Source organism: Sylvia atricapilla, chromosome 5 (genome assembly GCF_009819655.1).
Source record: "Sylvia atricapilla isolate bSylAtr1 chromosome 5, bSylAtr1.pri, whole genome shotgun sequence".
NCBI lineage: Eukaryota > Metazoa > Chordata > Aves > Passeriformes > Sylviidae > Sylvia > Sylvia atricapilla.
This window is the reverse complement of record NC_089144.1, coordinates 58,401,874-58,423,656: the sequence shown is the minus strand read 5'-3', so window position 1 is coordinate 58,423,656 and position 21,783 is coordinate 58,401,874. Positions and strand designations below refer to the sequence as shown.

Here is a 21,783-nt window from a genome sequence, read left to right as displayed (position 1 = left end):
TTCCAGAATCTACAAACTCCCTCCAGTAGATGCTGAAAAACCCTCTTTGAAAGGAACTACCAGGTGTTTCTGCAAAGAGATGGATATTTACCTCTGCTTATTAAAGGGGCTGCCAAAGATGATGTTCTCCTCCACGGTGGCATTGAGCAGCCATGGCTTCTGAGCTGCATAAGCCACGGAGTACCTGTTCCTACTGCAGACAGACACAGAGCTTTAGTAAGAAACAAAGCCCTCACACTATGAAACAGCTGATAATCAGGATTTTTAAAGTTAATTTAATGAATGTGCTTTCAGAAAAAAATCAGGGAAACACATAAGCAAAACAAAATGAAGGGAAGAGTTTTAAATTCAATGCTTTAGTTAGAACAGCACCCACTCTCTCCCCTGATGGCAAAATCTACAGTCTAGGCTGTATTCTATTCTACTATCAATGCTGGTAGCTACCTCAATCTAGTAATTGCAATTCAAATCCAAAGGCAAATTATAACTGATGCTAAGAAATACTGAATTCTCACAGGAATAGCTACTTGGCGTTATTTTCTCTAACATTAAAACACAGAGTGAAAAGGCACTGTTCAAATGGCATTGGCACACTTGACTTGATGCTTTCTGAAGTGTGAGACTATTTTATGTGGCCACACATACAAAATATTTTTTTCTTAGTGAATAGTTTTTTCCTTTCAGTTTATTATACCCTCCATGATATTGGATATTATATATCATATGATATCTGATATTGGAAAATAGGGCAGTTTAATACAGATTGGGAAGGAATCACTGTAGCCTCCCAAAGGTTTATTAGACATACTTTAAATATGCCTAAATGCCTAATAACGTTTGTCAATAGGGATACGAATGCTCTTTACTTCTGGCTGTTTTGCCAAGGTACAGCAGCAAAACCTGTCGTGTAATTTCAGGCACTTTTCTGAGATGCCCAAGGTGATGTAAGGAAGGTGTAAACTGGCACCAGCTCATGGATGTGAACATTTATCATAGAATCACAGAATGGTTTGGGTTGGAAAGGACCTTAAAAATCACCTTGTTCCAACTCCTGCCATGGGCAGTGACACCTTCCACTATCCCAGGTTGCTCAGAGCCCCATCAAACCTGGCCTGGAACACTGCCAGGGATGGGGCAGACACAGCTTCTCTGGGTAGCCTGTGCCAGGGCCTCACCACACATACAATAAAGAATTTCTTTCCTCATATGCAATCTAAGCCTCCTCTCTGTCAGTGTGAAGCCATTCCCCCTCGTCCTGTCACTCCAGGGCTTTGTAAAGAGTCCCTCTCCATCTTTCCTCTGAGCTCCCTGCAGGTTCTGGAACGCCACAATAAGGTTCTTTCTCAGTTTCTTTGATAGTATTGCTTCAAGCAAAACATTTGCTTAGCTTCATTTGTAAGCATGTTGTATTTACCACTGAGAGAGGGGGTGCTAAGGCAGGAGAAACAACTGGTTAGAAGCTGTCAGCAATATCCCAAAACTTCCAGGAGTTTTAGCCATGTGCACTCATATGAAATACGTCCTCAAGATTATGGGGCAGCAAATCATGGTGTGGCTCCCAACCACAGCTCTGTGTGCCACTACCTCTCTGTCATTTGTGACATACTTTTAGTGGAGCTTGTCCTCCTTTTAAACCTGGAGCCAGGGGTGGAGTCCCTGCTTGGCTTCAGCTGGAGCTGAGCTGGCTCCCTCTGTGCCCTGCTCCATCCCATCTCAGGTTCAGCACCACGGGGAACCCAGTGCGGGGCAGAAAACTCAAAAACATGTGGGAGGAGACACCTAATGATGCCTCATGGCTACAGATCGTGTCTTGCATGACAAGGAGCACACTGAACTCCCACGGAGGTCAGATGGGAGCTGAGCATCTTTCAGACAAGGCAGAGGTAGTGGTTCACTGGCTGGAGAAGCGTGGGATCCACTGGATTTGCACAATCTATCAATTAATACCACAGTAAACAATTATCAACATGGTAAGAAATCACAGAAATGGTTTAAGAGCACAAAGATGAGGATTTGAGGAAATTCTGAAGAAATTAATGAGTGTTTTATGATACACTAGAAAATAAATAATACCTTCTGGATGCTTCAAAAGAAGGTTCAGTTTCATTTACACTGTAAGTTATGGTAAATGATATTTAGTAAGCAGGAAATATAAAGAATAACATTTTGTGCTAGATTTATATACAGTTAACCTGGAGTTAATTACATACTTTAAGAACTCAACATAAGTTTGGGGGTTTATGTTCTTGAAGGTAAAACAAACAAGGTCTAAGCAAAAGCATAACACTTTTCTAAATGTGACAGTTTTGTATCTACAAGGCATGGTGGCTAAACAGGCAAATTATGTTGTTAGAAAATGTATTAAAAATGAAAATTGTATCATAAAACCTATTAAAAAATTAATATTTCCTGGCAAGCAGCAAGTTAGCTTCTCCACACAGTTCTGCCAGTGGCCTGCAGAAATTGGTAACTAATGTCAAATTTCCCCTGGAGAATAGATGAGCTTTGCAGCTACACTTCAGGATCAGAACAGATTTTTAATCTCTTTGTAGCACTAAGGTTGCATAAAGCTGTGCACAGCCCTACAACATCTAAGTTTTTCTTGTCATCCTCCACTTCTTAAGGATCATATCCTTAAGAAATACATTCTGAAGAGCATTCAAATAGGAGCAATGACATGAATGATTTTGCAGCTCCCTCTGTTTGCTAATTGACTTTTTAACAGTGCCAAGAGCCTGAAATGGCAGGGAAAGCAGTTTTGGACCAGCAACGATGCTCATTCTAGGCAGGGTCGTGCACCACTGCAAAGTGAAAATCTAGAAGAGATTATACCAGGTAAATAGAAACAGGCATTAGAAGGGGGTAGAAAACTCATGATAAAACATTATTTTCCTGACTTTAAAAAAAAAAAGCCATGAACAAAAAAAAAAAAAATCCTCTTCTCTCGGGCCTATGAACACTCTAGATGAAACTCTTTAATGGTGAGAGAGAAATGACTGCTTGCCTGCTGGGATACCAGTAAATGCAGCTGCACTCATTAGCAGAATATCCAAGTCTAGAAAGGGCATAAAAATTCTAATAGCAAGCAGAAACTGTGTAGAGCTAGACTCAAGTATTAAGCATTTTCCCAAAATGCCAGAACTGAGACATGTTTTCTGTGCTGCACATCAGCTCTCTGAGGACCTGGATAATTCAGGTCTCCTAAAACGCACAGTCTGTGTTTTCTTTATACACCACTTTCCAGGGAAGGTGCTGCATCAGAGGGGAATAAGTCTCAGAAGTTTCAGAGAGCCACACACTGAGGTTCAAAACAGACAGCCCCTCATTAAAACTTGGTCTCTCATTCAGCAGAAGCTTCCAGTCTTCTCTACAATGGAAAAAAAGTCACAAGAAAGCAAAAGATGGAGTCTAAGGAGAGATTGAAAAGGGGCTGGGAATTAGGTGAAGGCAAACAAGAAGAAAAAACCCTAAATTTGCTCTGTTCAAGACCCCCAAACTTTTGTCAGGAGAGCACTGCAGTGGTAGAGGAGACAATGCTTTTAGGTATAAGTTTGGGAAAACCTTCTGAACAACAAGTTAAAACAAAAACTGGGCACAAGCCTTGCAAGACTCCTTGTAATTCCATACCAATTTTAATGTTCTTACCATTATAACTAAACAGAGTATCTCAAAGGACAGGGACTAATTTTAGGACCTCCATTTCTTAAACCCTTTTTCCTTCGTAAGAAATTTCATTCCTGGCTTAGCTTTACAAATAGACTCTGATTCTCACAAATTATGAATGAGATTTCTGTGAGAACCCACATTCACCAATAATCCCATGAATAAACACAGAGAAGACCTTTAGTGAGCTGGGGCATTCACGAACATGGGGATTAAGTATTTGGTTTTATACTTTATTACCCTGTTGAATCTGAGAGAGTGATGTGATTGCAGGGCATGGGAGTGGGCTGAAATTGAAGCTCCTGAGATTTCTAAAAAGGCTATTTTATTTGCCTGAGGGGATTAGCATTTATTTCCTCTAGTTCATTTATTTATTGAAATGTGGCTATTTATACTGTTTTTTAGCTGTACTATAAAATATACATATTGCCCAAAATGGAGTGTGGTAACCCCAAGTCTGAAATGGTAGAAAGGACCAAAGTAATCAGTCATTTTAGGATTTTGAATATATAAGATGAAGCAAACAAACAAACAAACGAACAAAAAAGAAGTCAATTGAAATCACGATTTTAAGGAAAAGTAAATAAACCCCTTTGTTTAGAGATTTAGACACTTTCATGGTAACTTAAGATGCTTTAAAGTAGACTAAAGCATCTCTAACGAGGCCCTGATTCCCTCATCTTACAAAGTAATGCATGAGGAGAAGAAAAGTGTACAAAATCTCTGAGATAGCCCTGTAAACACAGAATGAACCACTTCCTCTGCTAATATAGGCAGGAAATTGAGGCAAGATGAGAACCAAACATCTACACAAAATCCATACAGGAGTTTAGAGGAATTTAGGTCTGTCCCTGCAACCAGAACTGGCAGTTCTGCTGGTTTTGGCCACTGACATTTATGTAGATGATTTTTCATCCCTCCAGTGCTCATTGTGCCTTTCTGTGCTTTCTGCGAGCTCCTGTGGTTGTAATCTTTGGGTGAGCATTGTACTTGGCAATCCTTCTGAGGGGAGCACTGAGTTTTCCTAATATTTGTCACATCCTTCTGGATACTTGAGGACAAACCAGGCCATTTTTGAGGATCTATTTAATAGTTCTTGTGTTTCCTGAGGTTTTCATTTAATATACCACAAGCTGTTTGCACAGAAACCATTCCAATGTACAAAAAACCATGTAGCAAGTGAAAGGTTTCCATTTAGCCCCTCTTGGCTCGGCAGCCTGAGAAGATGGTTCGGACTGTTTGGCTTGATGTGCACAAAGGGAATACATGTTTCTGTATGACTCCCACAAACTATTAAGAAATAACTTAATAATAAATAAATCTCATCTGAAACAGGCTTGACTTAATGACTACACCTAGACAGCCCCATGCATCAGTGTCTAACAAGCCTCTCAAGCTCACTGCTTGCTGGGAAAACAAAAACACAGCTCCATGTCTATGGATGTCACATTTCTGGGCCATGTCTCATACAAGTGGGGAAAACTGAGAGCCAGCCCATAAGATTTGCTCTGGCCAAGATCTTTTACAAAAAGATACACTGCCGTGCTTTATTTCCCTGAGATGCCAAAGCAGTGACAACCCTGGCAGCAGGGCACACAGCTCTCACTGCAGGCAGCCTCCACAGCAACAGGGTATTTGAATCCCAGCGAATGCCTTGCAGGATTGTCCCAATATAAGTGGGGATGGAATCTTATCCATGCTTACAATTACTGTGCTGTTACAGCTGAATCTGTAAAGGAATTCACCTAGCCTTCATTTCATCCCTGGATCAGTAGCTGCGTTAGTCATGCATGGAGAATCACATGGAAAGGGACTTAAAAGAGTAAATAGGACCTTTATTATGGTTTTGCAATATACAGGATCCACTTAGTTAAATACCTGAAGTATCCTTCTGTATTCATCTGTCTGCCAGGCAGTCTGAAATTACCAGCAAAATATAACCATGTTTGCATCAGCTATATCACAATTATAGTGTGCAATGAAAAAAATCCGAGGTGTTTGCTAAAATCTGAGTTTCTTGGTGTTGTGGTGATGTGCAAACCAATCAACTGACAGCATGATTCTATCTCTTGAACAATATTAAACTTAACTTTTTTCAGAATTCATAATTATTAACATTTCATAAGCTGTATCTTTTATGTTTCTAAGATTTCTCATTTTTTAATAGTTCCAAATCTTTATCTAAGAAAAATCTGATTATTTCTCAAATACTTCTTTCAAAACAATTTTGAGAATAATTTCAAGGTACATTCTACTTACTCCTTTTATTTTTTTTTTAACTACTGAGAAAAGCAATGCCTGATTGTGGTATAAAAATCTTCACTGCATGTCTCAAATAATTAACTGTGGTAGGTCACATATTCTTCTTCCTTCAAAGCCTAAATTCATATATAATTGAACTAAACTGAGTGTAGCCTTGGCTTCAACTGTACCTGCTACTCCAGTGAGGTCATATGTTTAGAATAGCAGAAAGTGAAGTATAGCTAGAGAGCAAAAATGCCATGGATACTATCACAGGAAAAGCAAAAAATAAGCAGTTTACAACATTGTTGTAAGAAAAATATAACAAAGGAGGTCACTAGTCAAAGGATGGGACAACAAAATATTGGTACCTGTGACAAAATTCCCTCTTTTCTCAGCAAAAAGATAATTGAAAGGAGTCAGAACTGATCTTTAAAACTGAAGAATAAGTCTTGGGGTTACAGCACATCACTTCCACTGTCTCTGCCCTGCCCAAGCTTGAAGAGTGCTTGCTGCCCCACTTAGTTTCTGTGGGAAGTACTCATTCACTGGTTCTGAATCTAAGGCCTAGCCTCGTGGGCAGGTCTCCTTTCAGAAACAGCTTTTGCCCAGCCTTTACTTCTAAGGTGTTTGGTGTGCTCAGGCTATTTTTTGAGTGTGTCACTGTGAAGAGTGACACCGCTCCATAGGTGAGGCTTGGGTAAATAGTAGGGAAGGAGAAAAGCATTGATCACATGTAATCATTTTGTTTTTTCTTTTGCTAGTGGTAGCAGCAGCTCTGAGTGGAAATACATCCTTTCCTTTAGGCTGGCACCCCATACATCCATTGGGCTGGAGAAGCTCCACACTTTGACTGGTGGGTACAGGAACAACATGACAATCCTGACTTCAATTATAGTGAGTACTGAAGCCTATTTGATGAAAGGAATAGCCTATGCTTTCTACCCAGGTCATTTGTTGGCCAGTATATCAGATATTAATCACCAGACTAGCCTCCTTCCCTTCTTGGGGCACCCTGCTCTGCCTGCTCTGAACATGACAAAACAGTGAGAAATCCGTCCTGAATTTGCAGGTGATGCATTCCAGAGAGGATCTGGGTGATGGTAATCACTCAGCATGCAGTTCTGAGGCATGAAGTTTACATTTCTCACAGCAAATCTCAGCCTCCTCCTTAAATGAATACAGCAATTAATAGCTATATAAACATACTTGCTCCAGTGAACTTTTCCCTCCAGGGTCTGCATCTCTCCCAATATAGCAAGGAGAAGTGAAGACTTGCCACAGCCAACTTGGCCCACAATCATTGTCATCTGACCTATGATAATAGTAAAAACAACAAAACACTTTTTAAAAAGAGGAAAAAAAAATCCAGTTATACTACACAAGGCCCAGCTACATTCAGTTCTACAGCACTTGAACTGTTGCAGTAATTTTTTAGCATCCACTACATAAATGGGCAATATTGCAGGTATTCATCTATGGAAGCATTAATGGATTGCAGTAACACACTAATCTCCAAAGGAATGAGACTTCTGCTCTTACCTATATTAACATTTGTTTTATGGGACTGTTACTCTATGAAAGTTATTTAGGGTCAAGTGATATATGGTGGGGAGTGATTATTCAGCCTAGAGATTCATGGAATTTTGGACCAATCTAATAAATGAACCGAAATGAATTTGGGCCAATCTAATAAATAAACTTAAAGTAAACCCATTACTCTTCTCTGCTTTGCTGTACTTCTCCTTCCTCTCACACAGACACTGTCCTACCTCCAGTCCTACTCTGCAGTGACAATGGTGCTTGTCAGATCTTCCCATAAACTGATTGAACTCATTGACTGTGATGGCCAGTGCATTCCATGGACTCACAGAATGTTTGTGTTGGAAGGGACCTTACAGATCACCTCATTCCATCCCCCTGCCAGCAACCTTCCACTATCCCAGGTTGCTCAGAGTTCCATCCAACCTGGCCTTGGACACTGCCAGGGATGGGGCAGCCACAGCTGCTCTTGGCAACCTGTGCCAGGGCCTCATCACCCTCACAGGGAACAATTTCTTTCCTCATATCCAATCTAAACCTCCTCTCTGTCAGTGTGAAGCCATCCCCCCTTGTCCTGACACACCAGGGCCTTGTCAAGAGTCTGTCTCCATTTTTCTTGTAGCCCTCCTTTAGGTACTGGAAATTTTCCAGTTAACCTTCTCTCCAGCTGGGAAGCCAAGAGTGTTATTCCTTCCAAAGGAGGCAAACTCTGGTTCACCCAGCCTGTGAACCCATGGCCTCAGACTGTAAACTCCTTGGAGCAAAGACATTCTGCTGGTGACACTTAATGCTACATGGAAACAAATCATACAGGCTAGGGGATTACTGAATTACCATGTGACAGCAACCTAAAGTAATACTCTATTTTAAAACAAAGCCCTGGATAGTAGATCAAAATAAAGCATAAGACTATTTAATGCAATGCCAGCAGATGGTGTTATGAATATTACAGCATTATCAACAACAGCAAAAAGAAATAAAATTATTTGTCATTATTATTAATAATTAGAGAAAATAATAGTTGCTAATTTTCACACTTTATATGCAAGTATTCCAAAACAAACGAGCATTTTGTAAACCTGTGGAATCCCTAGCCAAAGACGCTGAGGATGAAGAGGAATTCATTGAGAGACAAAATAATTAAGGATTTCTTGACAGAAAAACACCATCTTCTGAATGAAAATAGTTGTGAACTGGAAGACTGTAATGTTGACAAATGGCAGGAAAAGTATAATACATGATTGTTGCTGAAAATAACATACTGAGTTAGACAGACCCTTGGCTTAAATGAGTCTGGAGCTCTCCCTCTTTCTTTTTTTTCAATTTCTCTATTAAAAATAATAATTATACTTTTTCAACCATTTTCTATCTGTTTATTCTAACTCTTGACTTAGTTTGTGCTATTGTAGAACTATATAAACTATACAGATACATAAAAGCCATGTAATTTATCTAATGACATTAGTATATGAACAACACAGCTCATGACCTTGTATACACTTTTAACCTCTATTTTTTTCTTATAAAATTCTAAATGTGTGCCTTTGTGCATTTAAAAACATCAAGAAATGGAATTAATAACAATCTGACATGATATATTTCATGTTTTCCGGTTTATCTTACCTGTTGGGATTCTAATGTTTATGTTGGACAGTGTAGCTAAACCACTTCCCCATGAAAAGTATCCATTGGTCACCTACAAAACAATTACCACAAAACAGATATTTAAACAGTGGATGGGAAAAAAATAGAACTATTAAATTATATTTAAAACACTCTCATAAAATAAATCTGTTATTAATAGACATGGTGTGGTGTGGTTGTACACACAGAGAAAAAAAAGCAAGCTAAATTTGTAAAGATTACCAACCCCCAAAACATTGTAAATAAGAAAAGATAAATACACGAATGTACATAATGCATGTAAGGCAAGAAAGGGATGATCTTGTGCTGAGCTCTGTTTACCAAATACTTTTATTCTGTCCAATATGAGACTAAAGACTTGGACATTAGATTCATGATGCCTCTTTATTTCCTGAGAAGACATAAAGTAATTGTAAAAATGGTCTGAAGCTCACTCTTCTCACTGTAAATTTGGCCAAAGTGCTAACTTATTTAAGGGCTTGCTCTTGCCATGAAAAATTTCAAATAACAACAACAATTGGGCACTGTCAGGTGCTGTTGCAGGATGACCTGCTCCCTATTTTCATGAGGGAAAACATTTTCCAAATCACCTTAATGGCCACATCATCAATCTCCACAGGCCGTGTCTGCTTCCTTGCTGGCTGCTCGTAGCTTTCAAGCTGATACCTCAGGGGCTGCCTCCTGTTGATGGCCTTGGTGTGCTACACAGAGAGAAGTAAAACCAGGAGAAAAGTTGGAATCCTCATGAGAAGACAGCATTTGGTGCCCTGTGAAGCAAACAATCCCTTTCTACCACCATTCCAGCTCAGGAGAAGCAGACAGTGTTTTTCAATATGTAATAATACAGATACACCACTGTCATCCATACATTTTAAACACCCTTAATTGAAGCACAAAAAATATTGGGATTTTTTGCTTCCTATGCTTAACCATCCAAAATTTCATCTCTATCATCATTCTCAAACCCTCTCCCCACCATTCACAGTCTCTGTAGTACTAAGCAAAAGGTGGGCAAGACAAATAAAATAAAAGCTGAAACAATCTTATTTTTGTTTCTTTTGTTATCACTGTTATCCCAGAAATACAAGAAAGTTCAGGTTGGCAAGCTAAAATAAAATTTATTTTGTGCTAATTCTTTCTTTCTGTTGCCATCTTCAAGTTTCAGTTACATTTCAAGTTGTACAGTCAGTTTGAAACTGTTGAAATATATAGCTTTAGAAAAATGTCAAAATTAAAAAAAATACCTTTTCCGAAGTCATCTTCATTGTGGTTTTTGTCCTCAATTTTCACTCAAATTCACCCTATATTTAGTACTCCAGAAACAGCATTTTGGAATTGATTCCTATTTCACAAAGTTTGGTGTTGTTTTTTCCCACCTTTAATTCTGAATTTCCCAAAGCAGGAATTGTTCATCCCTGGAACATCTCTGGAAAGATGCCCAGTATAATATGGATTGTACAGACAATATACAGTACAAAATCCATAACCACAAGAAATCCACCTGGGCCTTCTATAAAAACGAAGAAGGCTGAATTTTAGTCATATTTAAATATGTTGGCATATTATGGTTGGTTTTGGTTGGGTTTTTTTTTTTTTTTTTTTTTTGCTATTGACACCCCAGCAATGTTTAAGTGTGTTTGGGCACCCTTCATGTCATAAAACCACAGAGATTAGGACATAAAAGGGGCAAAACTGGCCAGTATTAGAGCCAGGGTAGAAATCAAAGTTCCTAGGCTCTGTCAGCTTGGCCACTGGCTTCGTATGGGGCTATATGGCCTCTGTGCTTTGAAATTCAGGGTCATAAAGCAGAACTTACAAGTCCTGTGTGCTTCTTACAGGATTCATAAGGTACAGAGCTGTCCCCTCCTCTCCAGCTGTCATCTCCAATCTCATCACTCAGGAGAAACTCATTCAGCTTCTGAACACTTGAAAGAAAACAGGGCAGTGAGTTACATAAACCCAGGTTTCCACGAATACATTTCCTTTTTTGTGCAGTCACGCCAGCAGGATTTATCAGAAATGTTCCAAAAGAAGTTTATGGGATACTTTCATCTGCCACCCTGATGGCAAATGAAGATTTATGTGTGTGGAAGAAGGACAGATGAAAATCATTAAGCACTGTACTGGTAGCTGGGAATGAAGAGCAGAGTAAGTCACAACGGTGCCAAAGGAGCTCCATGGGAATGGTTTCCCTCTTGGCAGGCTTATGTCTTCTGTGCCTTTCTTAGGCTGCTGCAGTCAGGAGGCAGAAATAATTCATTCACCCACCTCCATCCTCTGGAAATGCCAGGGCAGTGGGTGCATCCTGACACAGCTTTTGCATCATATGAAAAAACATATTAAAGCTATTAGAGTCTGTCCAAAAGAGGTCATGAGCACAGTGAAGGGTCTGGAGGGGAAACCATATGAGGAGCAGTTGAGAATCACCTGGCTTGTTCAGCCTGGGGAAGTGGACACTGAGGAGAGACCTCACAGCAGTTCTGCACCTTCCTCACCAGAGGAAGTGAATGGGAAAAGTTCTGCAGCTTCTTCATGAAAGGAAGTGAAGGGGCAACTACTTACTGATCTCTGTTCTCTGTGAGCAGTGACGGGACTCAAGGAAACAGCTTGAAGCTGTGTCAGGGTGGTTTAGGTTGGATACCAGGGAAAAGTTCTTCACCCAGAGGGTGGTCAGGCACTGGAACAGGCTCCCCAGGGAAGTGGTCACAGCCACAAGGCTGACAGAGTACAAGAAGCATTTGAACAATGCTCTGAGGCACAGGGTGGGATTACTGGGGTGTTCTGTGCAGGGCCAGGAGCTGGACTCAATGATCCTGGTGTGTTCCTTTCCACTCTCAGCATATTCTGGGATTCCATGGTTCTATGCACTGCATGCACACAGGGGCTGGGTACTGCACACCTTAGCACAGCCATGGTCAGCCCTGAAGACACACAGCAACTCTTTGCTGGCTGTTAAAATTGCCCACTGGGAAATACAGCACACAAGTTTAATTAATTCTTCATCACAGGAGGATTTGGTCCTATTTTTGTCCCCCTTGCTTTCAGAGTGCCATAAGCACCTCGGTCTTTATCATTCCAGGGAAGGGATGAACAAAATCACACTCAATTCATGGTGAAGCTATCACCTTGCAAAAACTAAAATTAAGGTGCATTGGGCCAGAGACTGAGAAAGCAGAAGGACGTATGACTTCAGATTAGTGATTTGAACATTAATCTGCAAGTGGGAAAGTGGTTCATCTCAGTCGGTGTATTCTGTATTAAATTCTCAATACACTTTTAAGCCACAGAGAGACAGGTTAGCAAGAAAGCTATTGTCATTATTTCCTCCTGCCACCATGCCTGTTCCTATCCCCTCTCTTGAAGAGAAAATTTCTGTGCCTCATAAATTCTGATATGGTTCCATATCAGAATCTCAGTCTTACATAAGGGACTAAGCAAGAATTTATTTTCTTGTAGAAGATACAAGACCTTGTTTTGAGCAGCATCTAAAATGACATCAACACTTATTTTGCACTTGAATGAGGTACCCTCAGAAGTTTTAGTGGCACTAGAACTACTCTTGAACAGAAAATTGAGATTCTGACCAAAGTATAAGCTCTTAATCACAAAAACAATAAGCACATACTTGTATATGTATTTGATTTAGGACAGAGCCATGGAGTGGCCAAACACACATTCTTTATCCTTCACTTGGGGGACATGGTGTTCACGGGAGAAAGATATTAGGAAACAAGTTTGACAAAGGATGCAGTTTGTTTTGGCAAATCTGGTCTTTAAATATTGCCCTGAGGGGTGGCCAGCAGTGTTAAAGAAAATGTACACACCATTTTGACATTAGGGCTATGCTAAACATAGTACAGAGATGTAGAGGATTGGATGATTTATAGAGGAGCCTGGAGATTTTCCACTACTCAGAAATCATTTTCAACCTAGGGAAAATGTCTCATGTGGCCCTGCTCCTGCTCCTGGTTTGATAAAAATAAACTCTGTTCAATTGGTTTTTGTTTTTTTAAAGTCAGTGTGGCACTGGCAAATGACAGCTGTGGAGTCCAGAGTACCTCTGACTGCTGTTTGATATTACCATTACCCATCAAAAAGAGGCAGTGACAGCAGCAATGCATTATCTTGCCAATGCGACTCAGCCTTGGCATGAAAGAACAATGTTTCTGGGTGGGAAGGTTAGTTCTGTCTTCACATCCTGCTAGTGCTTGGCATCTGACACTCTACTGCCAGCCAGATGTCACTTTGCACCTCTTGGGACACCTTGGCAGTGTGTAGGTCTGCATAACCACCCTGTAACTGTGACTCTGTCCATACAGGCCACTGACACAAAACCCAAAAGCCTGAAATTTGACTTGTACCAATCTGCTCCTTCAAGATTAAGTGCTCCATAGCCCAGCATGAAGGAAGCTACTCTGTTGGGCTATTTTACAGAAGTAAATACCTGGAATGGGATGCAGAAGGTCATTAAATTCTCATGCTCAGCCCAATGCGGTTTATATGGAGGTAAGGTTAAGCCAGTTACTCTTCCTTGTTTCAGCAGGGCTGGTCTTCCTAGAGAGCTTCACACCAGGCTCTCTCACCCCCTCAGTGCTGACAAGAGCCCAGAGAGTACTAAGGAAGAGCAGTGGTGGATGGCCATAGTATGAGAGGAGGAACATCTCCCAAGGAAGGACAGTGCAGCTCTGAATCTGAACTGCCAAAGCTAATGAAATTGTAAAAAGAATGGAACATTAGGAATCATAGAATCACAGAATGGCCTAGGTTGGAAGGAATCTTAAAGACCACCTTGTTCTGATGCCCTGCCACCATCCCAGTTTGCTTGGACCCCTGTCCAAGCTGGCCTGGAACACTTCCAGGGCTGGGGCAGCCACAGCTTCTCTGGGCAACCTGTGTCAGGGCCTCACCACCCTCACAGGGAAAAACTGCTTCCTCATATCCAATCTAAACCTCTTCTCTGCCCCTTTGGAGCCATTGCCCCTTGTCCTGTCACTCCAGGCCCTTGTCAAGAGTCTCTCTCCATCTTTCCTGTGGGCTCCCCTCAGGCACTGCAAGGCCACAGTGAGGTCACCCCAAAGCCTTCTCCTCTCCAGGCTGAGCAATCCCAATTCCCTCAGCCTTTCCTCCCAGCAGAGCTGCTCCATCCCTGTGATGCCCTTGGTGTCCCTGCTCTGGGCTGGCTCCAGCAGCTCCCTGTCCTTCCTGTGCTGTGTTTCTTTGTCTCTGTGTCATGCAGTAAAAAGAAAGGGTTATGGATTTCTCTCACATCTTTAGCATCAGAGTCCCACCTCATGACACTCTTCCACGTGAGCAGGTAGAAACAACCTTTTCTGGTACTGAACATGAGTGTTTAGGGGTTGGAGGAAGAAGGATCACTTACCTCACGATGGCCTTGACTGCAAAACGCACCACGGTGGAGAGCAGGAACAGAGGAGTGACCAGGATGTGGAACAGTGACAGGGATGCAAACGCCTGGGCGGGCTGCAGTGGCTTTTCATTGGTGTATGCATAAGTCACAAAGGTCTGTCACATCAGGGAAAGAGCATGTCAGGACAAGGACTCTTGAACAAGATGGACAAGGACAGCAAGCAGAATATTTTGCTCAGCTAAGGCTAATAACTACCTCAGTTTACTGGGAATCAGGATAAAATGAAGAGAAAGGTGTGTTCTCTTAAAGCGAAATAGATTTTAAAATATTGCCAGTGATTCCTAGAGGTGTACAGATTCCTAGAGTGAAAAAGCTTTCACTGTAAATTCCAGCATTTGATTACAGCTTTGTAATTGACTTTAGAGTTTACAGGAAACACGCAACCCAGGGAAAAAAAATCAGTAAGAATGTAAACAAATCTTAAGGGTTTTTTTTTTAACAAATGCAGAATTCTGGTCATAATGTCCCAATTCCTGTACACACTCTCAGCATACTGTGCCCTCAAAATTTGGTCTATGCAAGCTCCTTACTGACTAGCATGGCATAGTTCCTCTAGTGTATGAGGCTGAGACTTAAACCTGGCTAGAGGACAAGCAAAACTTATTCCTCTTGAAACTGCAGTGTACCCTTTCTTGAAAACTTGAATGGAGCCTCATAATTCATTTTGAAACAAGAATAATTTTTGCTGCTAAAGAGACAAGAAAAGACACTCAAAAGGCCTTTCAAAATTAGTTTTTGAGAATGGGTCTTCTTTCATGTTGTAATGATCCTTCCTTCCTTTCTTCCTTCTAGTAAAAAATTCAAGATGTAATAATTTTTCTTTCTTAAAGTAAAAAAATCGTTTTTCTCTTTGGTTTTACCAATCCACCTTCTGGGAACGAAGACTTCCAGGGTCATGCTTTCCTACAGTTAGCAGGGGCACCTTAATTCACCTCCTGATTTTTTGAAGGATTGGTCCTACAGTAACAATGGTGCCCTTTCTTTCTTTTTACACCCCTTCCCCCCATTTTCCTCACCCTCTTTTATAAGGAAAACTTTAAAAAAGTATCTTACTGCAAGAACAGCTGCTATTGGGATGGCTGCATTCATAAAAACTGGGAAAGAGATATAAAATAAACATCAGATTGTAGGAAATAAGAAAAAAAATTACAGTAAGTATATGACACTAAAATAATGCATTTATTTCCAATTCAAGTAATTAAAACTCCCAAAGGAAAATTAGTCTGCAGGAAGAAATTTTCTCCCTGATACTCAGAGATGTTCAACACACCAACATATAACCCATGGAATTCTCTCATTTGTCTACTCTGCTAAACTAGGATAAAAATCATTATGTGCAAAAGTAATATGAAACAGGACTAAGACATTACTCAACCCTTTTACATTGCAGAAAACACTATTTATATGCAGAAAACATAATTTATCTTTGTTGCAGTCAGAGCTGCCAATATTAACTGGAGCCTCCTTACTATAAAGCAACTCCTAACTATAATGTGACAATGAAAGTAACAGAAAACTTAGTGCAAAAAAATCAACTATATTTATTTTATCCTTTCGAATTTCTGTGTTATATGTTTATCATGCCTTTTTATTTTAATGACATTACACACAGACAAAAGTGTCACAGGCACAGCTGTATCTCTCTTTAGTTGAAGTTGGGAGGAATGCTGACATGAAAAACAGGATACTTTTCTGAGCACTAAAAGCACAATTACTTACTGGAAAGAGATGTATGAAGTGCAAAGGTTTTGAGACTGGTGAGTTCTTTCATTCTTGTTTCTTCCACACTTGTACAAAATATGTGCTCCCAGGCATACAGCTTTAACAGCTTAATGCCTTTGAGTATCTCATTGGTTTTCTTTAATCTCTCAGTAGAATAGTCCTTCATTTTAAGAGAAAACCAGGGAAAAAATTGGTAACCGTTTGTAGTCTTGATGACAACCCTCTTTTCTCCTCACTTCTGTTGTTAAATTCATTAAAAAATAATTTTGTTTGTTTGTGATTTTGTACAGGTGCCATACTGAGAAAAATAATATAAAATTTCTTTTTTTTGGAGATATTAAAATATTTACAACCATTAAAGGGAATTAACTGACTCTTTTCTGCAAAGAAAAATAACTCAAAACATCCCGAGCCTTCAAAGAGAGGGTGAAACTCAGGAAGGTGGGTTAGTAGGTCAGTGGTGTCCATAATACTAGACAGAAACCTAAATGTGTGTATTTGCTGATGCAAGAATCATTCTGGGATCCAGTTGTGAAAATAAATGAGATATTTATCAATGTATTTAGCTAATTTCCCCTCATCAAAAAACAGTAATCATAAGTTTTGGTGAAATCATGAGTTTTGGTAAAATCACAATTCAAAAGATGTTATGAGTCAGAGGAAGTCAAAATGGAATAGTGGGAAAGATTATTTCTGAAATTATGCAAAGATAAGTCCTCTGTTCAATTTGTACAGTTTATAAAAACTGAGACAGCTCAGCAGGACTGAAGTGTGCTGGCAATTAGATCCATGCATCAATAATTTGCTTACTGAATATTAAGATAAAAAGGATGTCTAAATATTTGCAAATTAAACATCAAAGGTTATTTTAAAAGTTCAAAGGTCACAGCAACAAAGTTAAAAATTAGACAAAGGAGCAGGAAACATTTCTAATCGGTGAACCAAATGAGGCAGAAAAATAAACTTACAGCACTGAAGAATTTAGATTTGAATAGATAATAATCCAGCAGTGACAACTGATTTTTAGAGAATACCAAAGCTTGGCCTGAGTGTAAAAAGTCTCTAGACTTTACAGAGGGAGGTTGTGCACATTCTTTAATACTTTCCTGCTATAATTTATCATTTGCACTGTTTGCTAGCATCCCATGAAATACAACATCTGCATGTGGGAATAACACCCTTTCATGGAATGGAATTCAGACAAAATTGTGCTAGTTGGATTAAAAATACTCTTTGCAGAGAAGGCAGGTCAAGGCCCACATACTTTTTTGAGATTCTCTTCTGACAAATTGTGAGGAAGGAGGAGACACTGAGCCACAGAAAAAAAACCAGGGAAGGACAGTGAAACTGAGGGACGGCCGGCCCAAATGCACAGAGTGGTTTTCACTGACTACAAGAACAGAACCCAGAAACCCTGTTCTCATTTCTGGATCACAAATGGCACTGAAATAATTCACTTACAAGGGTGCTCTTCTGAGCCTCAGCCAGCTTGGTGGCTATGAAGTACTGGATGGGAGCTAAGAGCACAATGACAGCTGCCCCGACCAAGGCACTCACTCCTAGCAGGTTATAGAGGAGGATCACACCCATTATTATCTGTGAAGAGAGAAGCAACACAGAAAAGAAAAAAAAAAGTAGGTTTCAATATGCCAGAACCATACCAAGAGAAAAATGTTTGTTCTTCTAATAAACACTTAAATGGTTCATAGGAATCAGCTGAGCCTGTACTTCAGGAGGTCACATTTGGAAAGTGTGGGAAATAAACCCAGAAGCCTTTCTATTTGACATTAACTAAATAGTTTGTGTTAGTGCCTGGTAGTTCTAATTCCAGTCTGGGTTTCCACAAAACTAAAGGAGCACTAAAATGATGGTGCTTGCCCTGAAGCATTTTACAGAGCTCCTTGACTCGAGTCCTGTTTACATTAGAGCTCCTTACCTCACTCTGGAAGCATTCAGAGGTCTTAGGGCTGTCATGGATCACAGTTGCATTCTGTTGTAGTGTCCCTATGCAACTGCAGGCAGAGGGACATTGCAGACAGGCACTGAAGCATGAAGCAGATGTGCTGGGACTGACACATACTGAGCTTAGGCATCAATACCACACAGCTCTGGAGGAAAATGCTGCCTTAGCCCTGCAAAGGGTTTGGGAACACTTCCCACGGAAGGTTACCTGGGAATGGCTGTGATGTGACTGCTATGATTCTGGTTCCTGAGTTAATTCAAGCTCTGCTATATAAATATTCCTATTAAAAGCTCCACTTTATGGTAGAGAGATGTCCTCAGTGATAAGAGGGCATATAAAATTAGTTGCATATCTCATACTTCTATATCTTAAGTCTGTCTTTAAATCTCCCTTCTTATGATACAACAACAGAAGTAAGAATCAATGGAGTTTAACATTTTTAAAGCAATATTTAGCATTTCAGGCTCCTGTACTGCAAATTACCATACCTAGCCACAGCAATTAGATCACTTGTTCATTTAATAACTTTCAAAGCATTGAGAGCAACACTTCCATCCACTTCACAGGATGTGAAACAGTGAAATGAAACCCTAATTTTCTAATTTCTGATTCCATGTAGCCTTTTTTACCTTTTTTTCATAAACTATTTCATGACACTCTAAACCCTACCCAACCCATTTGTAGTAGTAATTACTGACTTATAAAGCAGATTACTGATACTGTTTCAGGAAACTCAGCAAAACAGATCTACTATAAGAGTTAGTTCTACCCCTTTTGAACACTCTTATATGTCAGTGGGATCACTGAAAGGCAAGGACCATGCCAAACACACCCTGACCTGAAATTCTGAAGAGGTTACAGGAGTCGAAGCTTCATGGAAAATCAGCGTGTCTCAGGTCATTAAGTCATGGGCATTGTTGGAAATTTCTTTCAAGCTAAATTATCTCAACCTTTCCTTCCTACAGATATGCCTCCATTTCTTTCCCAGCCTTGTTAAGAGGCAAATGTGTTTAGTGGCTAAGTTTGCTTAGATAAGAACTCCTCTGAGCATTGGGAGATCCTCCACATCACAGCATTGTCAGTGTTCATGTCAGTCATGGAAAACAATTCAATTGCTGTTGGTCCTGCCACAAAACCCAGTAATAACTGGACACTGTAGAAGCAATGCTTAGTGCTGATGCCAGGTGGCAAAATAAAAAAGCAATGGATTTGTGTCAATTGTGGAAGAATTATGAACAGGAAAAGGATTGCAGGTCCTCATTCTTCAAGTCACAGACATTGAAATCCTGCTTAAAAAAACCTTCTCTCTTCACTGGCCCTGGACACTTTTCCAGCACTTGGGCCACCTTTCTGCTTGTTAATCTTAGGGAGAAGTGCAGGTTCCCCTCTGGATTTTGTAGCAGTCTCCCAGACATGCACTGTCCTCAGCCTGGCTGGAGGATCTCTGAAATCAGGCCCTGACTTGGATGCTCTACCTGAACAGGCATTGCCCACAGATTTGGGCACAGGAACAAGAACCACATCAATTGGTTGGTTTCTATGGCAACCAAGTTATTGATTTGTCCCAGTGTCATCTCTCCCATGGACAAGTTGGATGTAGAAAGCCTCAGGATCTTATTATATATCATTGCCTGTAAGAAAGGGGGGGGGGGGGGAAATGAAGTTATTAAAATGATGTAATTATAAAAGAACAGTAGTAGTAGGGTATTTCAAACTGCATCATCAGCCTCTACCTAGGACAGTTCTCCCAGTCTCCCATGTGAGGAAGAGAGAGATGGAGACAGAGTGAGAGAAAGCACAAGAGAGACAACTGACTTTAAAAAACTCCAATTCCTCTTAAAAGGTTTGTTGCTTAACCCAGACCTAAAATAGAACAAAAAATTACAACAAAATATAAAAATTTAGGAAATTGGCCAAAAAACCTTTTTTAACAAGCATCTGGTTAACCTGCTTTTCCATGACACTGTCTGCCAAAGAGATCCTTGTTTCTGATAAGACAGGTAAATTCATGCTGTGAAGTTTGATCAGAGTGGGTATGTATTCCTTTAGGTTTTTCTCCCTTCCATAGCCATTCCTTTCCATAAAATTTGTAGGAGTTTAACAGGGTTTGTAATTATTCAAGGCTTACATCTACTGAATTTTAAAGACAAATATTGTGAGCCTAGTTTGCAGTTATGACCAGACATCAAATGCTGCAGCTCCAAGGAAGTTTTAAAAATTTGTCTTTTTTAACCCATTTTCTTCATGAGTAAAGTGTATCCTGTAGAATTGACCAGAAATGCCTGGTAAATTAAATCAGCTGCATATGCTCCTAAAGAGTCCTAATTTTAGTAAGTGGTAGTCATGAAAAGGAGTCACTAAAAGGAAATAACCAGGTGCTCTTTCATCCCTAAGTCTATACTATCTATCCTGGGAGAAGGCAGAAAATGTTCAAAGCAGCTCCATCAATCAGAGCAAGTACAAAAAAAAAGAAGCCTCTATGCTGAGATGATATTCCCATGGTCATTTCCATCTGGCAAAACATCAGTTCCAGCTTCTGCCTGTGGAGTTTGCTCTGTGCAGAGCCCTACTACACCCCTCCCACGTGCTGGGCTGGAGCTGCTGGCTCCAGTGCATAACAAGGCTCTCACAGAGGGTTAAGGGATGCTGAGGTTACAGACACAGCCCTGCAGATGAATCACTCCCATCCTATCCCACAGGGCTCTGTGCTAAAGGGCATAAATATCCAGAGTCACCACTCCCAATGCATGCACAGCGTTCCCATAAAACAAGGACACTGCAGATGACTCTGTCCACAGTCAGCAGAAGCAAACTCATAATCAAATGAACAAAGCAGGTGCAGAGCCAAAATGACACTGCTGATCTTCATCTATTTGTCATTGTCTGTAAAGGTGTGATTTTATATGCGTGGGTTTTTCATGGCTGTTAAATTTCCAACAGATTAGAATGATGGGATTAGTTTTTAGCAAAAGCAGTTGCTGCCAGCAGTTTGCCAGCACTACTTTGTTCAGTTTTCTGTATAAAAATACAGCACATATCTTCTCTGAAACCATCATTTCAAGTCAGTCTTCAGATAAAGAATGAGACAAATGAAAACACAAAGCTGGAGCTGTTATTGGTGAATCTCCTGGCAGATATTTGCTCACCAATAAGGCACCCCGGAGGTTGATGCCAGTCTCTGTAGTCACATAATAGGAGGCCTGCAGGAATGTCCTCTGCAGAATAAGGGCCAGGAAGAGAAGGACTGCCAAGACATAAACATTCCTGAGGAATTCTTCCGACGAAAGGTAGGAGTTTGATGGATCTTTCACCTGAAAAGAAAGGGAAAAATGATGCAAGTGCCACAGGAGGGGTTGCATATTCCCAAGAAGCTGGAAAAAAGCAATATTAATCATTGCATTAGAATAAAACATACTGTGGTATTATGGGAAAGTTATAGAAATTAGACTTCTCACTGACCTCTATATGAAAATCATTTGGATATAAATTTAAAACTTCACTCCTCTTCCAAATACTGAGGATTGAGATGTTTCAGCAGTTCTAAAATTATTTTGTTTTAGCAGGAAAGGAACAATAAGAT

The 21,783-nt window shown here is 40.2% G+C and overlaps 2 protein-coding genes across 7 annotated transcripts in view; one reads left to right on the top strand and one right to left on the bottom strand.

Moving 5' to 3' along the window:
* Positions 1 to 21,783, top strand: part of TSPO (translocator protein) — a 357,420-nt gene that overhangs the window by 36,154 nt on the left and 299,483 nt on the right. The window lies entirely within an intron of this gene.
* The window catches only part of ABCC9 (ATP binding cassette subfamily C member 9), a 66,968-nt gene that overhangs the window by 26,357 nt on the left and 18,828 nt on the right, over positions 1 to 21,783 (bottom strand). For 2 of the 6 annotated variants that reach the window (XM_066319605.1, XM_066319606.1), the window contains exons 10-22: positions 21,350 to 21,514; positions 19,679 to 19,834; positions 17,702 to 17,836; positions 16,238 to 16,400; positions 15,572 to 15,612; positions 14,471 to 14,613; positions 10,907 to 11,015; positions 9,681 to 9,791; positions 9,070 to 9,142; positions 7,114 to 7,219; positions 5,542 to 5,580; positions 2,074 to 2,112; positions 92 to 193 (exon numbers count right to left, since the gene is read on the bottom strand). In XM_066319605.1, coding sequence (XP_066175702.1) covers positions 92 to 193; positions 2,074 to 2,112; positions 5,542 to 5,580; positions 7,114 to 7,219; positions 9,070 to 9,142; positions 9,681 to 9,791; positions 10,907 to 11,015; positions 14,471 to 14,613; positions 15,572 to 15,612; positions 16,238 to 16,400; positions 17,702 to 17,836; positions 19,679 to 19,834; positions 21,350 to 21,514 — 1,382 coding nt within the window. The remainder of the gene's footprint in view (positions 1 to 91; positions 194 to 2,073; positions 2,113 to 5,541; positions 5,581 to 7,113; positions 7,220 to 9,069; positions 9,143 to 9,680; positions 9,792 to 10,906; positions 11,016 to 14,470; positions 14,614 to 15,571; positions 15,613 to 16,237; positions 16,401 to 17,701; positions 17,837 to 19,678; positions 19,835 to 21,349; positions 21,515 to 21,783) is intronic. The other 4 variants (XM_066319607.1, XM_066319608.1, XM_066319609.1 and 1 more) reach the window with 2 other exon arrangements.